The sequence below is a fragment of the Dipodomys spectabilis genome, unplaced genomic scaffold (genome assembly GCF_019054845.1).
Source record: "Dipodomys spectabilis isolate Male_0828 unplaced genomic scaffold, ASM1905484v1 ptg000001l, whole genome shotgun sequence".
NCBI lineage: Eukaryota > Metazoa > Chordata > Mammalia > Rodentia > Heteromyidae > Dipodomys > Dipodomys spectabilis.
In genome coordinates, this window is record NW_024870678.1 from 32,518,139 (window position 1) to 32,539,420 (window position 21,282).

General features: G+C 43.8%; 1 protein-coding gene across 1 annotated transcript in view; it reads left to right on the forward strand.

The window, feature by feature from the left end:
* Plekhg1 (pleckstrin homology and RhoGEF domain containing G1) overlaps nucleotides 1-21,282 on the forward strand; it is a 137,226-nt gene that overhangs the window by 74,087 nt on the left and 41,857 nt on the right. Inside the window, exon 3 of the mRNA XM_042672896.1 lies at nucleotides 17,587-17,687. Within this exon, the coding sequence (XP_042528830.1) occupies nucleotides 17,587-17,687 (101 nt within the window). The remainder of the gene's footprint in view (nucleotides 1-17,586; nucleotides 17,688-21,282) is intronic.

Here is a 21,282-nt window from a genome sequence, read left to right on the forward strand (position 1 = left end):
GCTGTGTAAGGCCACTTTCTCTCTTTTTCCCTGGTCAATCACTTGTGGTAAACAGGGCCTGTGGGACAATGGAGTACTGAACTTAGCACTCACAAACCTCATGAGAATACATAGAAACATAATAAAAATGGAGGATCAGATTTACATGCTAAATAGTTAAGAAACTCATACAAACTATAGGAAATATCCCACTTTATCTTTTTGTTTGTTTGTTTTGGGGAGGGGGGGTCCAGTCATGGGCCTGAACTCTGGGCCTGGGTGCTATCCCTCAGCTCTTCAGCTCAAGGCTAGCACTCTACCACTTGAGCCACAGCACCACTTCCAGCTTTTTTCCTTTTTGCTTATGTGGTGCTGGGGAATCGAACCCAGGGCCTCATGCATGCAAGGCAAGCGCTCCACCACTGAGCCACCTTCTCAGCCCAGCCAATTTATCTTTAAAAAAAAAACCCTCTGGTGACCTGTGTGGAAACTTCCATTTTCCCATACCTACCACCCAATATGTGGGAAGAGTGTAACGGGAAGTAAAGTGAGCGAGGAAGAGTGAGAAATAAGAAATAGAAGAGAAAGAAAGAACAGAGAAGAAAAATATAATAGGCAAAGAAAAAAAGGGAAGGCAATGCCAGAAGGGTTGGGCTCTGAGCTCTTGTGAGAGGGGTGTTGCCTGATGTGGTGGAGAGTTCTATAACTTGCGAGGCTATCTAGACCCTAGTGGTTCCTAGTTCACTGAAGGATGGAAATATCTAGTAGAAATGTGTGTGTGTGTGTGTGTGTGTGTGTGTGTGTGTGTGTGTGTTGTGTGTGTATGCATGTGTTCGTGCACACACACTTGCATTTCCAGGCTCCTTAGCTATTCTTTGGAACTGAGTACAATTTTTGCATTTGCCTGGTGTTTCTCCTGGATGAAATCTTGCAAAAGCAATGATAAAATTTAGAAATCCAAATGATGTGCGGTGTTCTCTAGTATTGTGTGGGAACAAATTCATGTTATCATGACAAAGGTTCTGTAAGAACAGAGTGTACTCAGTGGACGATTATGACTTGTTAGGAGTAGATCCAAACACTTCTCCTTGCTCAGACTAGAAGATTAAAGAATGCTTGTTGCCAAAAACCCTGGTCTTCATTAATGTTAAATTAGACTAATTAAAAAAAATGCCACAGTTACCCTTAATGCACTTTTTATTCCCAAGTTATGAGAAAAAATAAAAGGGCTCAAATCTATCTCAAGATCTTTTAGTGTGAGAGTTGACTTATTTCTGAAAAAACTAACATGATGGCTTATAAATAGTTGGGAAAATTTTTTTCCTGAAAGAAAAGGAAATACTCTTTTTAGGAAATATCCTAAGTTAAATATTCTTGTGCCAGCTACGTACAGCATTTCTGTCCATAAAAATCTTGGTGTTGAGCTGGGAAGGTGGCTCGGTGGTAGAGTGCTTGCCTTGCATGCATGAGGCCCTAGGTTCTATTCCTCAGCACCACATAAGCAAAAAGAAAAAAGCCAGAAGTGGCACTGTGGCTCAAGTGGTAGAGAGCTAGCCTTGAGCTGAAGATCTGAGGAACAGTACCCAGGCCCAAAGTTCAGGCCCCACAACCAGACCAAAAAAAAAAAAAAAAAAGTCTTGATGTTAACAAGGATATTTAATATGCCAGTGTGTTTCTGGAGTGAAATCTACACATACAGTGTAGATTCAGAGATGGACAGCATACTAAAAAGGAAAGCAGATTGTATCACAAGTAAAGTGGAAACAGATCAGAGTTGCACTTTACAGGTAGGAATGTGTATTTTATTTGTCTGATGAAGCCCTTTAAAATGATTGCAACTTTTAAAAGGCCTCCTCCCATTCTCCATAGCTTTACTTTTCAGGCAACATTGTGACTTTAAATGAAAGGAAAGGCATTTCAGAAACTTCAGTTAGCTCAGGTGATTGAGTAGCTGTTATTTCTGGTGTACTAAAGAATAGCTAATGTATTTCAAAGACTGCTGGTAGGGGGGGGGGGAACTTGGGGGGGGGGAATCCTAATGAAGATTTGCTAAAACAAGTTCTTTCATTTGGGTTAGAACCATGCTGCTCTTTGGATGTGTGCCATCTTGACTATTCAATTATACTGAGTGGGCAGAGAATTATAAAATTTAGGAAATTATGTTCTCAACGCATCAACCTGCAGTTAAGAGAAGTTTCTCATGGCCAAAAATGCCTCCTGTTCCCTCCCCCCCAAAACGTGTTACTTGTACCTGGTGAAACTGATCACAGTGGATATTAATCCCATCACAAGAAAATTGTAGCCTCTGTGTGTGTGTGTGTGTGTGTGTGTGTGTGTGCGTGTGTGTGTGTGTGTGTGTGTGCGTGCATCCAGTCACCCCTGTGTCCTGCCACCAAGAAAAGGAAGAGGCAACTTGGGCTGATATACAACATGTCAACTATGTTATTTAGTAGTTAACTGATCTCTGATCATTAATTAGTGTTTTTAGTTTGTCCTCTTCCCAAGATTATTTTACTATTTAAAAGGAAAGACTTTGTTCCACTCAGCACCTTGCATACATGGAATTTTGAAAGTCATAAAGCCATTGACATGGTAAAATTTGAAGAGGACTGTTTTGACTAATGTTAGTATACAGTTTAGGAGTATTACATGCATTCACATTGTATCCATTACCAGTAGCTATCACTAGAACTCTTCATTAATTTCCATAAATGAAAACTCTCCTTCCTACTCATCCTCCCTCAGCATCCCACCATTCTTCCTTTCACAATGAATTTCACCATTCTAAAGAGAATCATACACTTTCTCTCCTGCTATGACTGGCTTACTTTGCTGAGCATAGTATCTTCTAAGTTCAGCCATGGTACAGCAAATCCCTTCCTTTCCTTACAGGCTGAATAATAAATATTCCATTGTATTTTGAATACTATATTTTACTTACTCCTTCATATGTTGATGTATAATTGGGTTGCTTTTAATTTTAGCTTGGGATTTAAAAATTATTTAAGGAAATCATGCCATATTTTAGAACTGGAAATAGTCTGGTTAGGTCTTACTATCGATTCCAAAAGAGCAGGGAGGATCTCTATATGTTTTATACTTTATAGACTTTTGTATGCAGGTTTCAGATTCCGCATTGAATCTGATGTACATGTATGAGGCCATTGATAAATATGTGCTGAATACTTAGCTGTGCATATTTGCAGTAGATATTTGCCGCTGTCATTTTTTTTCACATGAGGAAACAGATCCCAGTGGTTGCTACAAATGGTAATGAATTCTAACTTTGTTGCTTGCTACCTTTGATCTTGAACAGTTACTTTACTTCTACAGCCTTCTATTTCTTCCTTTAAAATGGGGATGATAGCCAGGCACTGTAATCCTAGTTACTCAGGTGGCTGAGATTTGAGGACCACGGTTCAAACCCAGCTCAGGCAGGAAAGTCCATGAGATTCTTATCCCCAATAAATCACTAGAAAACCAGAAGTGGCGCTGTGGCTCAAGAGGTAGAGCACTTGCTATGAGCTAAAGAGCACAGGGACAGCACCCCAAGCCCAGGGTTCAAGCCCAATGACAGACCAAAAAAAGAAAATGGGGATGATAATGAACACCTTCTAGGATATGGTGTGGGTCAAATGAGTTACCTCCTGTAAGTGCATAGCACAGACCCAGTCTAGCTCAAACCCTTAACAGCTGATAGAGGTCAGAGCCCCAGATGCCACTACTAAATATGTTCAGTGCTGGGATGTAGCCTGGTCCTGCCCCATTCATCACTTAGAAACAATTGGAAAGCCAGGCGTCAATGGCTTATGCCTATAATCCTAGATGCTTAGGAGGCTGAGATCTGAGGGTTGCGGTTCAAAGCCAGACCGGGCAAGAAATTCCATGAGACTCATATCTCCAGCTAACCACTCAAAAACCACAAGTGGCACTGTGGCTCAAGTGGTAGAGCACTAGCCTTGAGTACAAAGAGGCTCAGGGACAACGCCCAGGCCCTGAGTTCAAGCCCCCTCAAAAACAGTTGGAAAAATCAGAAAGCATTTTACTGAGTGCCCCTTAGTACTAGTTAAGGCAGGTCCTCATATATACTTATATATACTCATATATACTTGACCATTGCCAAAGATCAAATTGAGCATGGGGAATGGGAAGGTAGCTCAGCAGTAGAGTGCTTGTCTTGCATGCATGAGGCCCTGGGTTTGATTCCTCAGCACCACGTAAGCAGAAAAAGTCGGAAGTAGCACTGTGGCTCAAATGGTAGAGCACTAGCCTTGAGCTGAAGAGCTGAGGGACAGTGCCCAGGCCCAGAATTCAAGCCCCATGACCAACAAAGAAAAAAAAATTGATCATGGGGCTCTGAAGAGATTGTCCCTTTATCTAGTGTCCACATATTGTCCACATAGTTCAGACAAAATCGGAGCAGGAGATAGAGAAGAGTCTAGAACAATTAGGGTCACTTCCTGCTTGGGAAAAGTCTAAAGCAACCCATAATTTGCCCTTCCTCCCCTAATACTAGTATAGGTAGCTTTTGATGGTGAAAAATTATTTTTCTGCAAGATCTGGTATTTCTGGGTTTGCGTAAATGTAGTTGTTAACAGATTGGTTGATACCTTAGTCCCCTTCTGTCTTCCCAACTCCTGTTTTGAAGTAGGAGCTACCTCCAGAATCCCATTTGAACCAGAAGAAATACAGAGGGGTTCTGGGAAGAATATATAAACATTTGATTTGGGCTGAGTCAAACTAGGGTTGATTAATAGACAGAGCTTAGATCTGGACTTTGGCCTCTTGCTGACAGTCAGCTGTGTGCCCATGGACAAATAGCCTGTCTGACCTCAGCCTCTTGCTGTATAAATGAGTCCGATTCAGAAAGCCTCAATGTACAGATGACTGGCGATCACATCCCCACCAGCCTCAGCTCTCAAGAATGCAACCAGGAAATAAGTGAGTCCTTTGAGCTGCCAAAACAGATATTTCAAACACTGAACAGTAAACCCTGTGTCTTGACCCACGAAGAGGCCCAAGCTCTCACCATGGGCCCATTTACACTATATGTTTAAAATAAGCTTGATGATTTGCTTTCCTGGCCTATAGCCAATGGGAGGGGAGGGGTGTAACAAGGTGACTGTGACAGCTAAGGACCTAAAGGAAAGAACAGCTTCCTCCACCTAACCAACATAAGACCACGGGAGGACAGGGCAGAGGCTATAGCCACTCTGGTGAGTTCTATTTGTGAATGGAACAGAATTGCAGTTCTTTCCGATAGACCTAAATTTTTTTTTAAAAAATTCTCTTTATTTGCCAGTACCAGGGCTTGAACTCAGGATCTAGCTGCTTTCCATTACCTTTTCACTCAAGGTTGGCTCTCTCTCATTTGAATGACATCTCCACTTCTGGCTTTTTGCTGGATAATTGGATAAGAGTCTCATGGACTTTTCTACTTGGGCTGGCTTCAAACTCCCTCCTCAGAGCTCAGCCTCTTGAGTAGTTAGGATTACAGGCATTAGCTGCCAGTGCCCAGCTAAGAAATTATTTTACCATGTTAGCTGCAGTATCTAAAAATACATTGTCTGTTGCCTGGCCTTCATAAACGAAGAGTTTATAACTAACTTTATAGATGGGTTTTATGGTGGTAAAGGAGTTATAACTTAGTTTTTAAACTACAACTCACAACTGTCAGTATACTCACAACCGTAAATATCCTCACAACTGTAAGTATACTCACAATGTTGTGCAGCCATCCTCATTGTTCTCTTCTAGGTCTTTCTTGTCATCTCCAACAGGGTTGCTTTCCCCATGAAACAGGAACTGCCCACTGTCTTCCCTTCCTACCCCAGTCTGCTTCCTGTCTGTGGCCTACCCCAGGTCTCTTGTGCCCATGGCTCAGGCTGTATTAGTTCCAGGGTTCACCCACATTGTAGTGAGTGTCTAAATTTCAGTCCTTACAATGAACTTGTAATGCTTGGGGGGGGGGGGGGACTTTATACAGTAATGGATCCCTGAACAAAAGTGAAATTAAAGCTTGTAGAAAGACAGAACTGTCTTCCTTAAGGGGAGGAGTGTTAGGAAAACAATACAGGTCTGCAGGGAAGGTGGGGAGGATCGCACCTTAGGCACAAGTGAATGAATGCTTGTTCGACTTTGAACACGATTCATAAAAGAAGAGTTTTGATTTTATTGAACTAATATGAAGAAACCCACCCAGAAAGTAGGTTACAGACAGTAGAGGCTGGCAGTAGTCCACCCATGATGTTTCAAATGACAAATAGGTCATGCCTCAGTTTCCTCTGCTGTCTATAAGACGTGTGTGTGTGTGTGTGTGTGTGTGTGTATGTGTGTGTTTGTGTTTGTGTGAGAGAGAGAGAGAGAGAAAGAGATGGGGGGGTAGCAAAGGAGCCATTCCTTTAAACTTTAAGATATTTTCTTTTAAGGAAAAAAACCCTCCTTTTTCTTTCTCTCTACATGTACAAGAAAATGTCCCAGCATCCTCTGCTGCTGGCAGGGTTTATGAGCCCCTGCTGTTAGCCTTTCAGGAGGCTCCCACAGGGGCTGAGGAAGGAGGGCGCTGGGCCAGCCCACAATCAATGCCCAGCTGCTTTTGTCCTCTTTCCACAAAGCCAGGGATAAATCACTTGCCCCGGGGTCTGTTTAGGGCCTAGACAATGGTGTAACAAATGCAGATGCTCAGAGAGTTAATCTACTTTTGATTAGAAAAGCGGTTCTTTTCTTGTATCCAGGCTGGAGCTGGGAAGATGGGGAGTCGTTTAGCAACCTTTGTCATCTTCAAGAGGTGGTGGTGTAAAAAAAAGACTGTCCCTGGGACTGAGCGGGGAGGGAGGGCTGGAGAACTATTGGGCTGGATTAGGACTCTGTGCTTTTCTTGCCACTGTGTGTGTGTGTGTGTGTGTGTGTGTGTGTGTGTGAGAGAGAGAGAGAGAGAGAGAGAGAGAGCACTAGCATCAAAGGGGCTCTTTTTACCCAACCCTTTTGGTCTCTGCTTCACCCTGGTGGCAGATATTCAAATGTCCAGGAATCTGTTCTGCAAACATCAGTTCTGGAAGCTAAGACACAGCTCGTACCCCAGGGCTGACCCCAGCTCTGAGAGAGAGAAAGAGCTACAGAGGAGTTTCTAGCTCTTCCAGAGATGACCTTGGCTCTCTTCTTCCTGGATTTACAAATAGAAATATGTACAGCATCTCTGGACCCAGGACCCTCGGAACCTGGGGTAGGACGAATCAGAAAGGGAGGGGACAAATCTTAAAGGTGACTTAGCCAGGTGTGACCGAGGTGGAGGGACAATACTGGCAGCCAGGATAGAACAGGAAGAGAGAAGTTGAAGGGACAGGGGACAAGGGCATTACTTCCTGCTGGAGGAGCAAGGGAGTGGGCGGGGCTAGGATATGACAGAGGAGGAGCCTAGAAAGCTTGGCAGGGACCACAGACCTTGAAGGAAACAACTCCCTTCTCTGCCAAAGGCTATGACAAATCATTGAAGGAGTTTAGTGGCAGACATACTTCCAGTCTGAGTTTTACAAGTCATTTGAAAATTAGAGATTAAGTAATGTGTCCAGAATTTTAAGTCAAAAGCCTCAGCTCCAGGAGTCCCAACAAACTTGGTCCCATGAACTGGGTGTTACTGGCATGCGTTCTGTATTCTGTAGGGAAGGAGCCAGAGCTAATCAGTCTTGATCAGACTTGGTGATCTTTATCTCAGGATTGGTGGGGAAGGGGGCAGCCATTGCTGCCAGGGGCTCGTGGCTCACACGTGTGATCCTAGATACTCAGGAGACTGAGATCTGAGAATCTCAGTCTGAAGACAGCCAAGCAGGAAAGTCTGAGACTCTTATCTCCAATGGACCAACGAAAAACTGGAAGTGGAGATGTGGCTTATGTGGTAGAGTACCAGCCTTAAGTGAAAAAGCCAAGTTAGAGATGGGGGTGGGGGAAGGTCTTAGAATCCTAGGGCAGCAGCATTTTCCATGCTTCTCATCCTCTCCCATCATGGATGGTTGATAAGTAGCTGCCTGTAGAAATTGATCTTCAATGTCTCTCAATACTGGGGCAGAACTTGTCATCGTGTGTCAGTGTACAGATAGAATTTGTTGGCTTTTGAGCCAGAAGGGACTCCAATCCAGCCCACCTCTCGGCCCTGCATAGAAGGAAACATGATAGCAATTGCCACCAGCCAATGTGCTCAGCCTCTGGGCCAGTTGGCTGGAATGTGCCTTGGTGACCAGTCCTGAAAGGTAGAGCAGGCCTGGACATTGTGCTAGTCCTATTGGGAGTGGAGTCTCAGCAAAGCCATCAGGCCGCCCACAGTCCAGGGCCCAGATCCAGGCTTCCTGATTCGTAGCTGGTACATTTGCACCATACCACACCCAGAGCCTGTCCATGGTGAACCTGGCATTCGGTCACCAAAACCCTGTGTGGTTTTGCTGTCCTGGAACAGCATATGTTCAGCAGATGGAAAAAAAGATATGCAATACTTCTGTAGAAAGTCCTATGGGGGGAGGAGAGGGGTGACGAGTACTGTGAGTTGAACTTGGGTTTCATGCTTACCTCTTGAGCCGTGTCACAGTCCATGGCTTCTAGTTTATTTTTCAGGTAGGGTCCTGTGCTTTTGCCTGGGTTGAGCTCAGAGTGCAGTCCTTCTACTGCTGCCTCCAAAGTAGCTGAATTACAGGCATGCACTGCCACATTTTACACACACACACACACACACACACACACACACACACACACACACACACACATATAATCTCTTGAAAAAATCCCTTATGAAAATCCTGTCTTATGAGCATGTTCGCTTTCACCCTCTGTCTGTTGTGCTGTCTGGATCATTTCAGTTCTTAGTGACAACATCATGCCATAGACTTTGTGCCTTAAAGAGATGAACAAATAGTTTCCCCATATCACACATTTCATCCCTTGGGTACAAATTTGACCCAGGTCTCCAGAGCAGTATGACAAAAGGAAATCTTTTAACATATTCCCTAGCTAAGCACCCTTTGCAAATAAGTTCCTTGGGAACATCCCATTGTTTTAGTCTCCCTGTGTCCCTAAGGAAAGTTCCCCCTCTTCCCCTGCTTTCTCTCTGCTGGGTCCTTCTGCCTATCTCTGCAAGCCGTCAGGCCCACAACTGCATCTGTATCAACAAATAATTTTCAGTAGAGACTTTGCTATGATGAGATCAACTGCAGTATAACTAGAAGGGCAATCAGATATGTCCTTAGGGGGCCCCTCATTGTTTTTGGTACAGTGAATGGAATAATTTGGCCTATGCACTTCCATATTTAGCAATGGATTACCTAATGCTGTCCGAGTAATAACATTCATCCCCCTTGAAAAGCAGCCTGGAAGGTCAGCCCTGGTGTAGATTCTTTATTTTAATATATTCAACCTCATTGAACTGTGATTTTCGAGGAGAATAGCTTGACCTTGAGCTATGTGACTCTGTAAATGGCCAAGTTGAAAATTCTTGTCTTTCTAGTTAATACTATCCAAGTAGCCTCTGTCTCTCTTGTTTGTTTGAAACTTTATTTGGTTTCAAGGTTGGAGTTCTAAGGAATCTAGCCCACATTAACACAAGGCTTTTGTCTTTAAAGCCTTCTGACTCATCAGATGAACACTGTTTGAGTGCCTACTGAATATAAGTGGACTTGCTATGAGACTTATCTACATATTCTTTTGGTCTCTGTATAAACGATGATAAAGTGGTGCATTTTATTAAATAAATCCTATAGTTAACACATGTTTAGGTTAGGCATACAATAATCAGTAATGTGTGCATGAATGTTGGATGTGTTTGAATGTGCTATTATTTGGTGTCTGTGGGTTCAAATTTCTGAGCCTCTACAATTAAGAATTAGGTAGAAACTGGGCACCCATGATTCACAGCTGTAATCCTAACTAATCAAGAAACTGAGATCTGAGGATCTTGGTTCAAAGCCTAGCCCAGGCAGAAAAGTCCATGAGACTCTTTATTTCCAATTAATCGCTAAAAAGCTGGAAGTGAAGGTGTGGCTTAGGTGGTAAAGCACCAGCCTGGAGCAAAAGAGCCAAGTAAGAGCTCTAGGCCCTGAGTTCAATCTCTACTACCAGCACACACACACGCGCGCGCACACACACACACACACACACACACACACACCCATCTAACTCCTAGAATAAGTCAACTTCAAGCCTTCCTCTTGTTTATACATAACTGTTTATGTACAGAACTTTTGAAGCAAGGTGGTGGGTTTTCAGTGCCCAGCCCGTAGACAGCAAATCCTGGTTTGAATATGACTTGAGGCATATATTCACTTGGCAATGGTGGAAGAATAATGGAACCTATCTAAGCTTCCAGTAAAAGGGGATTCATAAAGGAACCCACTCTTTAGGGTTCAGTGGCAATTAAATAAAATAACGCATAATCAACTAATTCAGTGAGCTAGCAGTAAACTTTAAGGTGATGATAGCACTGAGGAGGAGTTGTGGTTCAGATTATCTAATAATGTGCCTTTATTTTACTGATCTTTTATTTTTTCCCACAGTATAAAAATCCCTTCAGGCTGTACTTAATTTCGCCTTAATTGGCTGATTCAAAGTAGACCAGCAGTGTTCTGGTGGTAATTGAGATGAATCGGTTTCTGATTTTCAGGGATGTGAAGCTTTGCCTAAACCTTCCCATCCTTCTACCACCTCCTCAGCCATCCTTGCTTTCTACTTCAAAGATTGTAGCCACAACTAATTATATATAACTGTGCCTTTACATGGCTTGTAATCAGGAGAGTTAAATAAATAAATAAATGAAAGAAATTCTATGTAAAGTCACCCAGATGATGAGCAGAGAAAATCAAGTGATGGAAGCCAGGACTCACTTTTGTATCCTAGCTACAAAAAAGGCTGAGATCTGGGGATGCTGGCTCGAAGCCAGCCCAAGTCAGAAAGTCTGTGAGACTCTTATCACCAGTTAACCAGCAAAAAGCCAAAAGGGCAGAGCTGTGGCTCAAATGGTTGAACAGCAGCCTTGAGGAAAGAAGCTAAGGGACAGTGCCTAGAGCCTGAGTTCAAGCTCTAGGCCTTCAGTTTAAGAAGCCCCAGTTTTTTCCCGCTCTCTCTCTCTCTCTCTCTCTCTCACACACACACACACACACACACACACACACACACACACACGCAGATTTAAGCATGTTATATTTCAGTTAAAAGACAATGCTTCCTTATGGCAAGGTAACTGCCATGGTTAGCCACAGCTCTATAGGGTGGTGCCCAACTCTGCACTGAAGAGCACTTCTAGCTTCTCCGGAACATTCTGAGCACAAACTGGTCACAGGTGTTGTTCTAATAACTCTTCCTTAGGGCCCTCCTTGAGTCATTCCAGCCTTATAAGCCCAGCCTGACATGTGATTTTAACCTCCATATACCTCTGTGTGTGTGTGTGTGTGTGTGTGTGTGTGTGTGTGTGTGTGTGTGTCCATGTGTCCGCCAGTCCTGAACTCAGGGCCTGAGCACTGTTCTTGAGCTTTTCTGCTGAAGGTAGAGCTGTATCACTTGAGCCACAGCTCCACTTCTGGCTTTTGTATTGGCTAATTGGAGATGAGAGTCTCTGTGGGCTTTCCTGGGTTGGCTGGCTTCCAACTGAGCTCCTCAGGTCACAGCTGCCTGAGTAGCTAGGATTACAGGCGTGAGCCACCAGTGCCTAGCTGTTCTCCTAAGGCCACCTTCCTTTCAGCTCTCTTAGAGATGGGGAGAGGTGCATGCACTGGGGTTTGGTCATGTGGCTCGTGTCTTCCCTGTGCAGAGGACAATGGCTGTCACCTGTCTGGTCAGGAAGAGCAGCCCATCCTCCAGTCTGTGACCTCCTGCTTCCATCTTCCTTCTCCAGCTGGTGCAGCCCCGAGATCTTCCCATCCTGAGCCAACCACTTCTTGTTGTCCTGCACCTTGCTTCCTCATGTCTGTCCTCCCATGCGACTTCTTCATCTCCCCATCTTCTTCTCTCTGTACTGTCACCTCTGCTGATGTTCATGGAGTCCACTCTTCCCTTACCTCCTCCAGGAATGACTCTACTTCCTGGGATCAACTCCTTGGCCCTTCACCTCCTGTCCCTGCCTGCCACAGAACGTTTACAAGTCCTGTGTCCAGAACACCAATCTGCTGCTTCTTTTTAGCTCCTGGGAGAAAGGGATCATTTGTGCCTCATTAAAAATAATAATAATAATAAGCCAGGCACCAGCGGCTCATGCCTGTAATCCTAGCTACTTAGGAGGCTGAGATCTGAAGATGGCGGTTCAAAGCCAGCCCGGGCAGGAAAGTCCGTGAGACTCTTATCTCCAGTAAACCACTCAGAAAACCAGAAGTGGCACAGTGGCTCAAGTGGTAGAGTGCTAGCCTTAAGCTGAAGAGCTGAGGAACAGCGTCCAGGCCCAGATTTCAGGCCCCACGACTGACAAAAAAATAAAGGAAGGAAGGAAGGAAAGAAGGAAGGAAGGAAGAAAGGAAGGAAGGAAGAAAGGAAGGAAAGAAGAAAGGAAGGAAGGAAAGAAGGAAGGAAGGAGAAAAATTCTTGTAAAACAGAACTTGGCACCCATTTCCATGTCCTCAAGAAAGGGTTGGGGTTATCTGAATGAACGTGACGGTGCTTTTGATCTGTGGATACACGAGTGTGAATCATTCAAGTTTCAGTGACATCGAAAATGTAACACATGGCAAGAGAGTACTTTCTGGAAAAGGCAGAGAAATTGGAGAAAGGGAAAAAGACACTTTCTCTAAAACAAATGCTTCATCCAAAAAGAAAGCAGATCTTAAGAGCTACCAGAGAACTTGGCAGGTAAAAGTGTTCCTAGCCAAAGCTGGTTTGAAAGGTGCCAGCCTTCACCACAGGCAGCCTTGTGAAATCAGAGCAGGAGGACAGAGGGACAGAAGCCTCCTGCTCCTTCTGTTTCTACAAGCCAGAAGAGAGAGCAAGAATAAAAAAATGACAATAATGAAAAAAAATTAAGTGTTGATTGACATTAGAATTGTAACTACTTTTCTCTTGTTATAGTTTATTACTAGACCAGAGTTCTAATGTTCCTGAGGAACGGCTCTTAACCAGATTTCTCTCAGGGCATCTTCAAGAAATGGGTTAGGAGCTGGGCACAGGTGACTCATGCCTGTAATCCTAGCTACTCAGAAGGCTGAGATCTGAAGATCGTGGTTCAAAGGCAGCCTGGGCAGGAAAAATCCGTGAAACTCTGATCTCCAATAAACGACCAGAAAATCGGAAGTGGTGCTGTGGCTCAAATGATAGAACGCTAGCCTTAGGCTGAGGGACAGCGCCCAGGCCTGAGTTGAACCCCACGACTGACAAAAAAAAAAAAAAAAGTTAGGAAGGACATTGAATTTGCCTTCTGTTTCCAGCAATCTCTTCCAGATCTTTCTAGGGTATCCATTCTTCAGCTAGATGGTTATCTAGATCTCAATCTGGTTAGGACAGTGTGTGTGTGTGTGTGCGCACATGCGCGCACATACATTTTCTTTTAACTTTCCACAGACTAAGACTTTTGTAAAATATGATGAGAAAATGAGTGACTAAAAACAGGAAAACAGAAACAAGACATACCAGATAACATGCTCAGATTTGTGACTTGATTCAACAGAGACCCAAATGATTGTTAAGATATTCAGTTTAGGGGCTGGGAAGGTGGCTCAGTGGTAGAGCGCTTGCCTTGCATGCATGAGGCCCTGGGTTCGATTCCTCAGCACCACATACGCAAAAAGAAAAAAGCCAGAAGTGGCGCTATGGCTCAAGTGGTAGAGCGGTAGCCTTGAGCTGAAGAACTAAGGGACAGCGCCCAGGCCCAGAGTTCAGGCCCCATGACTGGACCCCCCCAAAAAAAGATATTCAATTTAGAATGTATTATGATTAGGGCACTGGTGGCTCGAGCTTGTAATCCTAGCTTCTCAAGAGGCTCAGATCTAAAAAAAAAAGAGGCTCAGATCTGTGGATCTCAGTTCAAAACCAGCCCAGGGAAGGAAAGTCCATGAAACTCTTATCTCCAGTTAACCACCAAAAAGCTGGAAGTGGTAGAGCATCAGCTTTGAGCAACGAAGCTATGGGACAACACCTCTGTCCAGTGTCCAAGCCCCACTACCAGCACAATGTTTTTTTATTAGTAGTAAGTTAAAAATCTGTATTAAAATAATTCAGAATGTTGTGTACAAGTTTCTACATAGTTGATTTCAATTTCTGTACTTCTCTTTTGGCAGAACAAAAACAGTTTGCCAACTGATTCTTGTACATTTGGCACATCCTGAATAGGACCACATTAGGCTATCCTTGGATCTTGTCGTGTTTTATGCTGGTACTGGGCTTGAACTCAGGGCTTCTTGCTCTGGTTTGGCTCTTCCACTCAAGGCCAGCACTTTACCAAAGTTGATGGAAGGAGAAAAGTCACCTACAAAATCTTACACTGGTGGAGATCTTCAAAACATAAACAACTTAGAAGAGAGATACTTTGAAGGAAACCGAAAAACCACCAAATAGTGATTCTCTGTTTTTTAAAGAGCATCTTGCTGTTCTCCTCTTCTCCCAAAGTAGGGTTAATTCTTTGATCTTCTTAGAGCATAATTATTCCCTGTGCAAACATTTTAAATTGTTCCTTCCTTGTGAACAGGAGGGAAGCTGTGCATGCTGACCTCAAGCCAATAAAATTAATAAGCAGCATGGCAGGTGCTAATAAATTTCCCTGGTGTCCTTGCCCTGTCATTTGCATCACAGAATGAACTGTTATTAGCGCAGAGATGCAACGCCCTCATTTTGGCTTCAGATGAGTGTACAGCACCGGCGCTGTACGCGCTATGGTAGTTGTCAGTAACTGGCTCAGGGTTTACATATCAGGTTTTTAAAGACTTAATTATAATCAGGAGGGAAACAAGTGTGGCCATGCAACTTTGATCTGTTATCTAGAGTGACCTACAAAAATGTGACCTTTCCTAGTGCTCTGTTTTCTCAACAACTTCAGAAAACAAACAGCTTTTAAAGTCTAGTGTGTCTCTTCCATGAAGGCTGAACATTTAGAAGTTCTTTTTCATTGGAGATGGGCCATCATTCGTTGGAAAGAGGCCATAATTCTTTGTCTCTATCTCCAGATGAAATTCCTCAAGCTCCTTAACTTGGTCTTTTACTCACATGAAGAATTCAGTCTCCTCTGATTTCTGCAAGTGAGCAAGCTTTGTACTTGCAGTAAGAAAATGGATTGTTCCTTGTCTCGTTCAGCCCCGCCAACCAGGGGAATCTGGTTGCTGTGACTCGGGCCTGGCCAGACCCTGGTGTTTTGCCTCTTTCATTTTGGATGTGATCTTCAGGATTGTACAGCAGCACAGAGGAGACTGCTTTTATCTGTTATTTTAGATTATTCCAGCTGTTTTCACTCTTCCTTTTATTGTGTGTTTGCCTCCTGCTGAGTTCCTTCTGCAGCATCCCTAGAAGAAGAGGACGCTCAGTCATGAACTCTCACATAAGCGGTGGAAAGCAGTCTTCCTCTCCATGGCTCAGAGAGCTCAGCTTCGGCAGGTTAACCCACTGTGGGTCTCAGCCCGTGTTAAATGTGTTTTGAGCCGGGCCCTGGTGGTTCATGCCTGTAATCCTAGCTACTCAGGCGGCTAAGATCTAAGAATAATAGTTCAAAGCCAGCCCGGGCAAGAAAGTCCAGAAGACTCATATTTCCAATTAAGCACCAAAAAAGCCAAATGTGGAACTGTGGCTCAAGTGTTAGGATGCTAGCCTTGAGCAAAATACTTCAGGGACAGCGCCCAGGCCCTGAGTTTAAGCCCCAGGCCAGGAAAAAAAAAGTATGTTTGGAAGCTGTTTCTTTTCCTTCCTTCCTTCCTTCCTTCCTTCCAACTTCCTGCTTGCTTGCTTGCTTTTCTTCCCTCCCTCCTTCCCTCCCTCCCTCCTTCCTTCTTCTTTCCTTCCTTCCTTCCTTCCTTCCTTCCTTCCTTCCTTCTTTCCTCTTTCTTTCTTTCTTTCTTTCTCTCTCTTTCTCTCTCTTTCTCTCTCTCTCTTTCTCTCTCTCTTTCTCTCTCTCTTTCTTTCTCTCTCTTTCTCTCTCTCTCTCTCTCTTTCTCTCTCTCTCTCTTTCTTTCTTTCTTTCTGTCCAGGGGCTTGAACTCAGAGCCTGAGTGCTGTCCCTAAGCTTCTTTTGCTCAAGGCTAGCCCTCTACCACTTGAGCCACAGCACCACTTCCCATTTTTTCTGTTTATGTGGTACTGAGGTATCGAACCCAGGGCTTCATGCATGCTAAGCAAGCGCTCTACCACTAAGCCACATTCCCAGCCTAGATGCTGTTTCTTTGCTAAAATATGTCCATAATATTTGGCCTTATCACAGGAAAATGAGTTATGTGATTATTTTTTTCTTTTTATAAAATAATTCTACTATTATTAAATATAATTTTACTGTCATTAAGGTGCTGTACAGAGGGGTTACTACTTCATAATAAGTGCATTACTCTTTTGGACAGTATTACCCCTTGCTTTGCTTTCTCCCCAATTTTCCCCTTCCATCCTGCCCATGAGTTGCATATAGTTCATATTCTTATTTTTTTTAACTTTTATTAGTAAACTAGTACGGGAGGGAAGACTTAGTTTTAGTCTTATGAATTCAATATAATGTGTAAAACAACTCTGCCACATTACAGAATGTTTTGTTTCTGTTTTCCTGCTACATGAGTTTTATAGCCCTCTCTCTCTTTCTCTCTCTCTCTTTCTCTCTCTCTTCTTTCTCTTCCCATACTGGGGCTTGAACTCAGGCCTGTGCACGCTATCCCTTAGCTTTTCCCCTCAGCCTAGTGCTGTACTACTTGAACCTCAGCTCTACTTCTGGCTTTTTGTGGTTAGTTGGAAGTAAGAGTCTTATAGACTTTTCCTGCCCAGGCTGGCTGTGAACCTCGATCCTCAGATCTCAACCTTCTGACTAGAGTTGCAAGTATGAGCTACCAGCACCCAGTCTTAGAATTTCTTTTTGTTGTTGGCTTTTTTTTTTCCAGTCCTGGATCTTGAACTCAGGACCTGAGAGCTGTTCCTGAGTCCCTGAGCTTTTGTGCTCAAGGCTAGCATTCTAGAACTTGAACCACAGCTCCACATCTGGGTTTTGGGTGTGTGCTTGTGTGTACGGTTGTGCGTGTGGTTAATTGGAGATAGGAGTCTCACAGATCTTCCTGCCCACTCTGGCTTCAAACTATGATCCTCAGATCTCAGCCCACTGAGTAGATAGGATTATAGGTGTGAGCCTCTATACCCAGGGAGAGGCTCTTTTAATCATATAAATGAGCCCAGAGAACAGGAAATACTCTGACATTATTATCGCTAACTTTAATCTTCATGCATCCAGGAGAGCTGTGATACTGTTAGAGGGTAGAGGCTTATACTACACTCTTTCTCCTGGCTAAAACCTCACATTCTATAAATAGGTAAGTATCATCTTCATTAATCAGACAGCAACTCTGGATTCTCATGATAGCGGTTAACAAGTGCATCAGTATCATAATTACTTTAAAAAGATATGAATTATTCATCTTGCATAGTTATGGATGACTAGGAAAAGGTCAAGAGTGTTTAAGATCCTTCTCATTGACTTCTCAGGATTACCTCGCCTGTATCAGGGACCAAACAAAACTCCCCCTGGCAACCGAAGATCGAGCCGCCCTTTTTGGAAACATACAGGACATCTACCACTTCAATAGGTAAGTGGATCCTAAAAGGTTGTTTCTAACATAAGAAGAGTATGAATGTCTCTCAGACAAATACAGCCTAAGGAACCTTTACTTTTCATCTCTAATTAAGGGGCTTGATTTCCTCTCCCTCATTGATTTCTTTGAGATATCGTCTCATTATAATAGCCCAGGTGGTTCTGGAACCTTCGATCCTGCTGCCTTGATCTTCTCAGCTCTAGGACTATATACATGTGTCATCAAACATTTTTATGGACCATGTGCCCTGATGTTTTTCTAGCTAGAAACATTCTTGCATTCTATATGACTCTCCCATTTAGTCAGTATTCTATCCTTCTCCATCTTTCTGACTCAAGGAAGAGACCTATTTGTCTTGGTAGGGGTTGGAAATCTTTCTCCCACACCAGGACATAAACATGACACCCTAATAGGTATACCTACCCACTTTTGTTCATCTCCACCTACACTGGATTTTCTATAAATTTTCTTCTGCCTGGGGTGTGAACTGATCACAGTAAACATACAGTAAATCCTGTAAGTCCTATGATATAAACATGCTGATCAATTACTCATTTCAAGTAATTTAGCAGAAACTTGTCAGCATTTAGGAAGGTAGGAAATAACTAGGCTAGAAAATCACACCAGTAAATAGGAGGGAGGTAAATGAGTCAGGAGTGAGTAAGGAAGTTGTCAGTTGAGAAACTGGGAAGAGACAGGTGGGAAGAAGGTGGGAGGGCAGGCTAGGAGCTCTGATGCTCAGATTCAGTCTGTGGGGATTGGAATCCAGGTTAAGCCGTGTACATGGCCAGAGGTGAGTCTTTACTGAGTTGGTCCCTGCTTGCCTAAGTCTCTGTGAATCTTACAAATGCAGCTTTCTAGGCTCCCATGCACACACACACTTCTTTACTTTTCCTTTTTCTCACAGCATTCAGCAATTTCTAACCCAGGATACAATGATCTTTTCTATCATGTCTGTTGTTTCTCCCCCACCGCCACTGCCACCTCACGGAACCTTCCAGAAAGAGGATTCCTGCCTACGGATTATAGGTGTGAGGCATCTGTGTCTGGCTTTTGAAGCTTATTTAAAAATGCAATGGCTGGTCAGGTGCTGGTGGGTGGTTGAGCTGGACACTAGCACCTCACATTTCTAATTCTAGCTACTCAGGAGATTGAGATCTGAGGATCCAGGTTCAAAGCCAGCTCAAGCAGCCAAAAAAAAAAAAAAAAAGTGTGGCTTAAGTGATTGAGCATTAGCCTTGAATGAAAAAGCTCAGGGACAGCACACAGGCCCTGAGTTCAAGTCCCAGGACTGCCCATCCCTCCTCCCCTGAAAAATGCAGTCCCTGGATGCTTTAGAAATTCTGATTCAAGCCTGGCGCTGGTGGCTCATGCCTGTAATCCTAGCTACTCAGGAGGCTGAGATCTGAGGATTATGGTTCAAAGCCAGCCCAGGCAGGAAAGTCTGAGAGATTCTTATTTCCAATAAACCACTAGAAAACTGGAAGTGGTGCTGTGGCTCAAGCGGTAGAGCTCTCGCCTTGAGCTGAAGAGCACAGGGACAACGCAGCTAGGCCCAGCAACCCTGATTCAGCAACCCTGGTGGGTCTGGGGCATTGTAGCATTGTGAAAAGTCTCAAGTGTACAGCCATGTGGACAAACGCTGTCCAGATAAAGTAAGCACAGCAATCAGAAGATAAAATACAGAAAAAAACAGGAGTAAGAGAATTCAGAATCACAGGTTCATTAGTACCGTGTTGGTGTTGGCGCCGTCGGTGGTGATAAATCTTGTGAATCCCTGGATTCTTGTGAATCCATTCAAAGCCTACTGATGACCCTGCAAGCCAAGAAGAGATGACAGGGTGACAGAGCCGGATGCTGGGGGCCCTGGTCTCCTGTGGTTGGGCTGAAAGCTGATGGTAACAAGGAGCTACAGAAGGCATCCTTCTTGCCGGAAGCCTGAGGGCTTCAGACGCATCATCCCTTTCCCCATCCCATCTTCCTGCACCCCATAATCCTATCTTCCTATGCATCCTCTAGAACCCCTGACTCCAGTCCCCGGACCTTTAGCCTTGCGCCTCCCGCTAGAGTACAGCATCCGTGCCTCAGGAAGTCTGTTTGACTCCAGGAGAGAACTTGGATTCCTCAGGATATAAATGCTCACGTGTCTCCTGATGGAAAGAGGCATACCGATGAGTTAGTCACTGGGGACTCTGCAGGGCAGCCTGGGCTGTGAAAGTAGGATGAGCAGCAAGACCTTCATGTACCAAAATTAATTCTCCACTCTTTCCTTTTGGATAGTCATCGACCTTGAAAGTCTGATCTGTCTAAAACAGGCTTGAAGCACTGATGCCCTGACAATTACAAATGACTGTGTTCCTGCTTGCCCCTACGTAGCTCACACCATTCCCGTATCATCTCACTTAACCCTCTTACTAGCTCTGGGAGGAAGCGGAATCTACTGTTACGCTCACATTTTATTTATTTTTTTTTGCCAAGACTGGGGCTTGAACTCATGACCTGGGCATTTTCTCTGAGCTACTTTTTGCTCAAAATAAGAGCTCTACCACTTGGGCCACAGTACTATTTCTGGCTTTTCTGTTTATGTGGTACTGAGGAATCGGTCCCAGGGCCTCATGCATGCTAGGCAAACACATGAAGCCATATTCGCAGCCCAGTACTCATATTTTATTGAAGATGAACAAACCTTACAGGTTCAAGGACATAGAGCCAGATATACAGTTTCAACCATTTTAAATACATGCTTTTGTCAAGACTCTAACACCTTGCATTGCTCTCAGAAAGCTTGTTTGGGACTGGGAAGGTGGCTAGTGGTAGAGCGCTTGCCTTGCATGCCTGAGGCCCTGGGTTCAATTCCTCAGCACCACATAAGCAAAAAGAAAAAAGCTGGAAGTGGCGCTGTGGCTCAAGTGGTAGAGTGCTAGCCTTGAGCTGAAAAGCTGAGGGACAGCTCCCAGGCCCAGAGTTCAGGCCCCACGACCGGACCCCCCCCCCCCAAAAAAAAGAAAGCTTGTTTGACTTTTACACTGAATTATTGATACTGTTTTGTCTCACTTGTCTTTATTTCCTTTCTCTTAAGCCTAAGATCTAAATTTAGAGCTCAAACATCTTTACTGTTTATTACATTTGGTTAAATAAGAGCACCAACGTGAGATTTTATGTCAATGCTATTTATGAATCTTTTATCATATCCTTTTACATCAATCAGTTTACAAAAATATAGCTCTTTTAGCAAATCAATGTCAGGGCTTGAAATGATAAACTTTAAAGTTTCTATTATTGATTCAGATCTAGGTCTCTCAATATAATGCAGTGCCATTGTGGTCCACCAAGTAAGATTTCAATCTCCAAAATTAAAGAGGGCAAACGAAGTGGTTTCATGCTGTCCTGAAGAAAAACAGCTGACTACAGTTCTTTTTTCCAGGAAATAGCATCTCTAATTTGAAACACACACATACACACACACACATACACACACACACACACACACACACACACACACACACACAAAATCCAAATAGTGTGTAAATGACCTCCCAGCTACATGCAGAAGGTGATTTGGTGTGTGGGTTTGTGCCATGTCTAATAA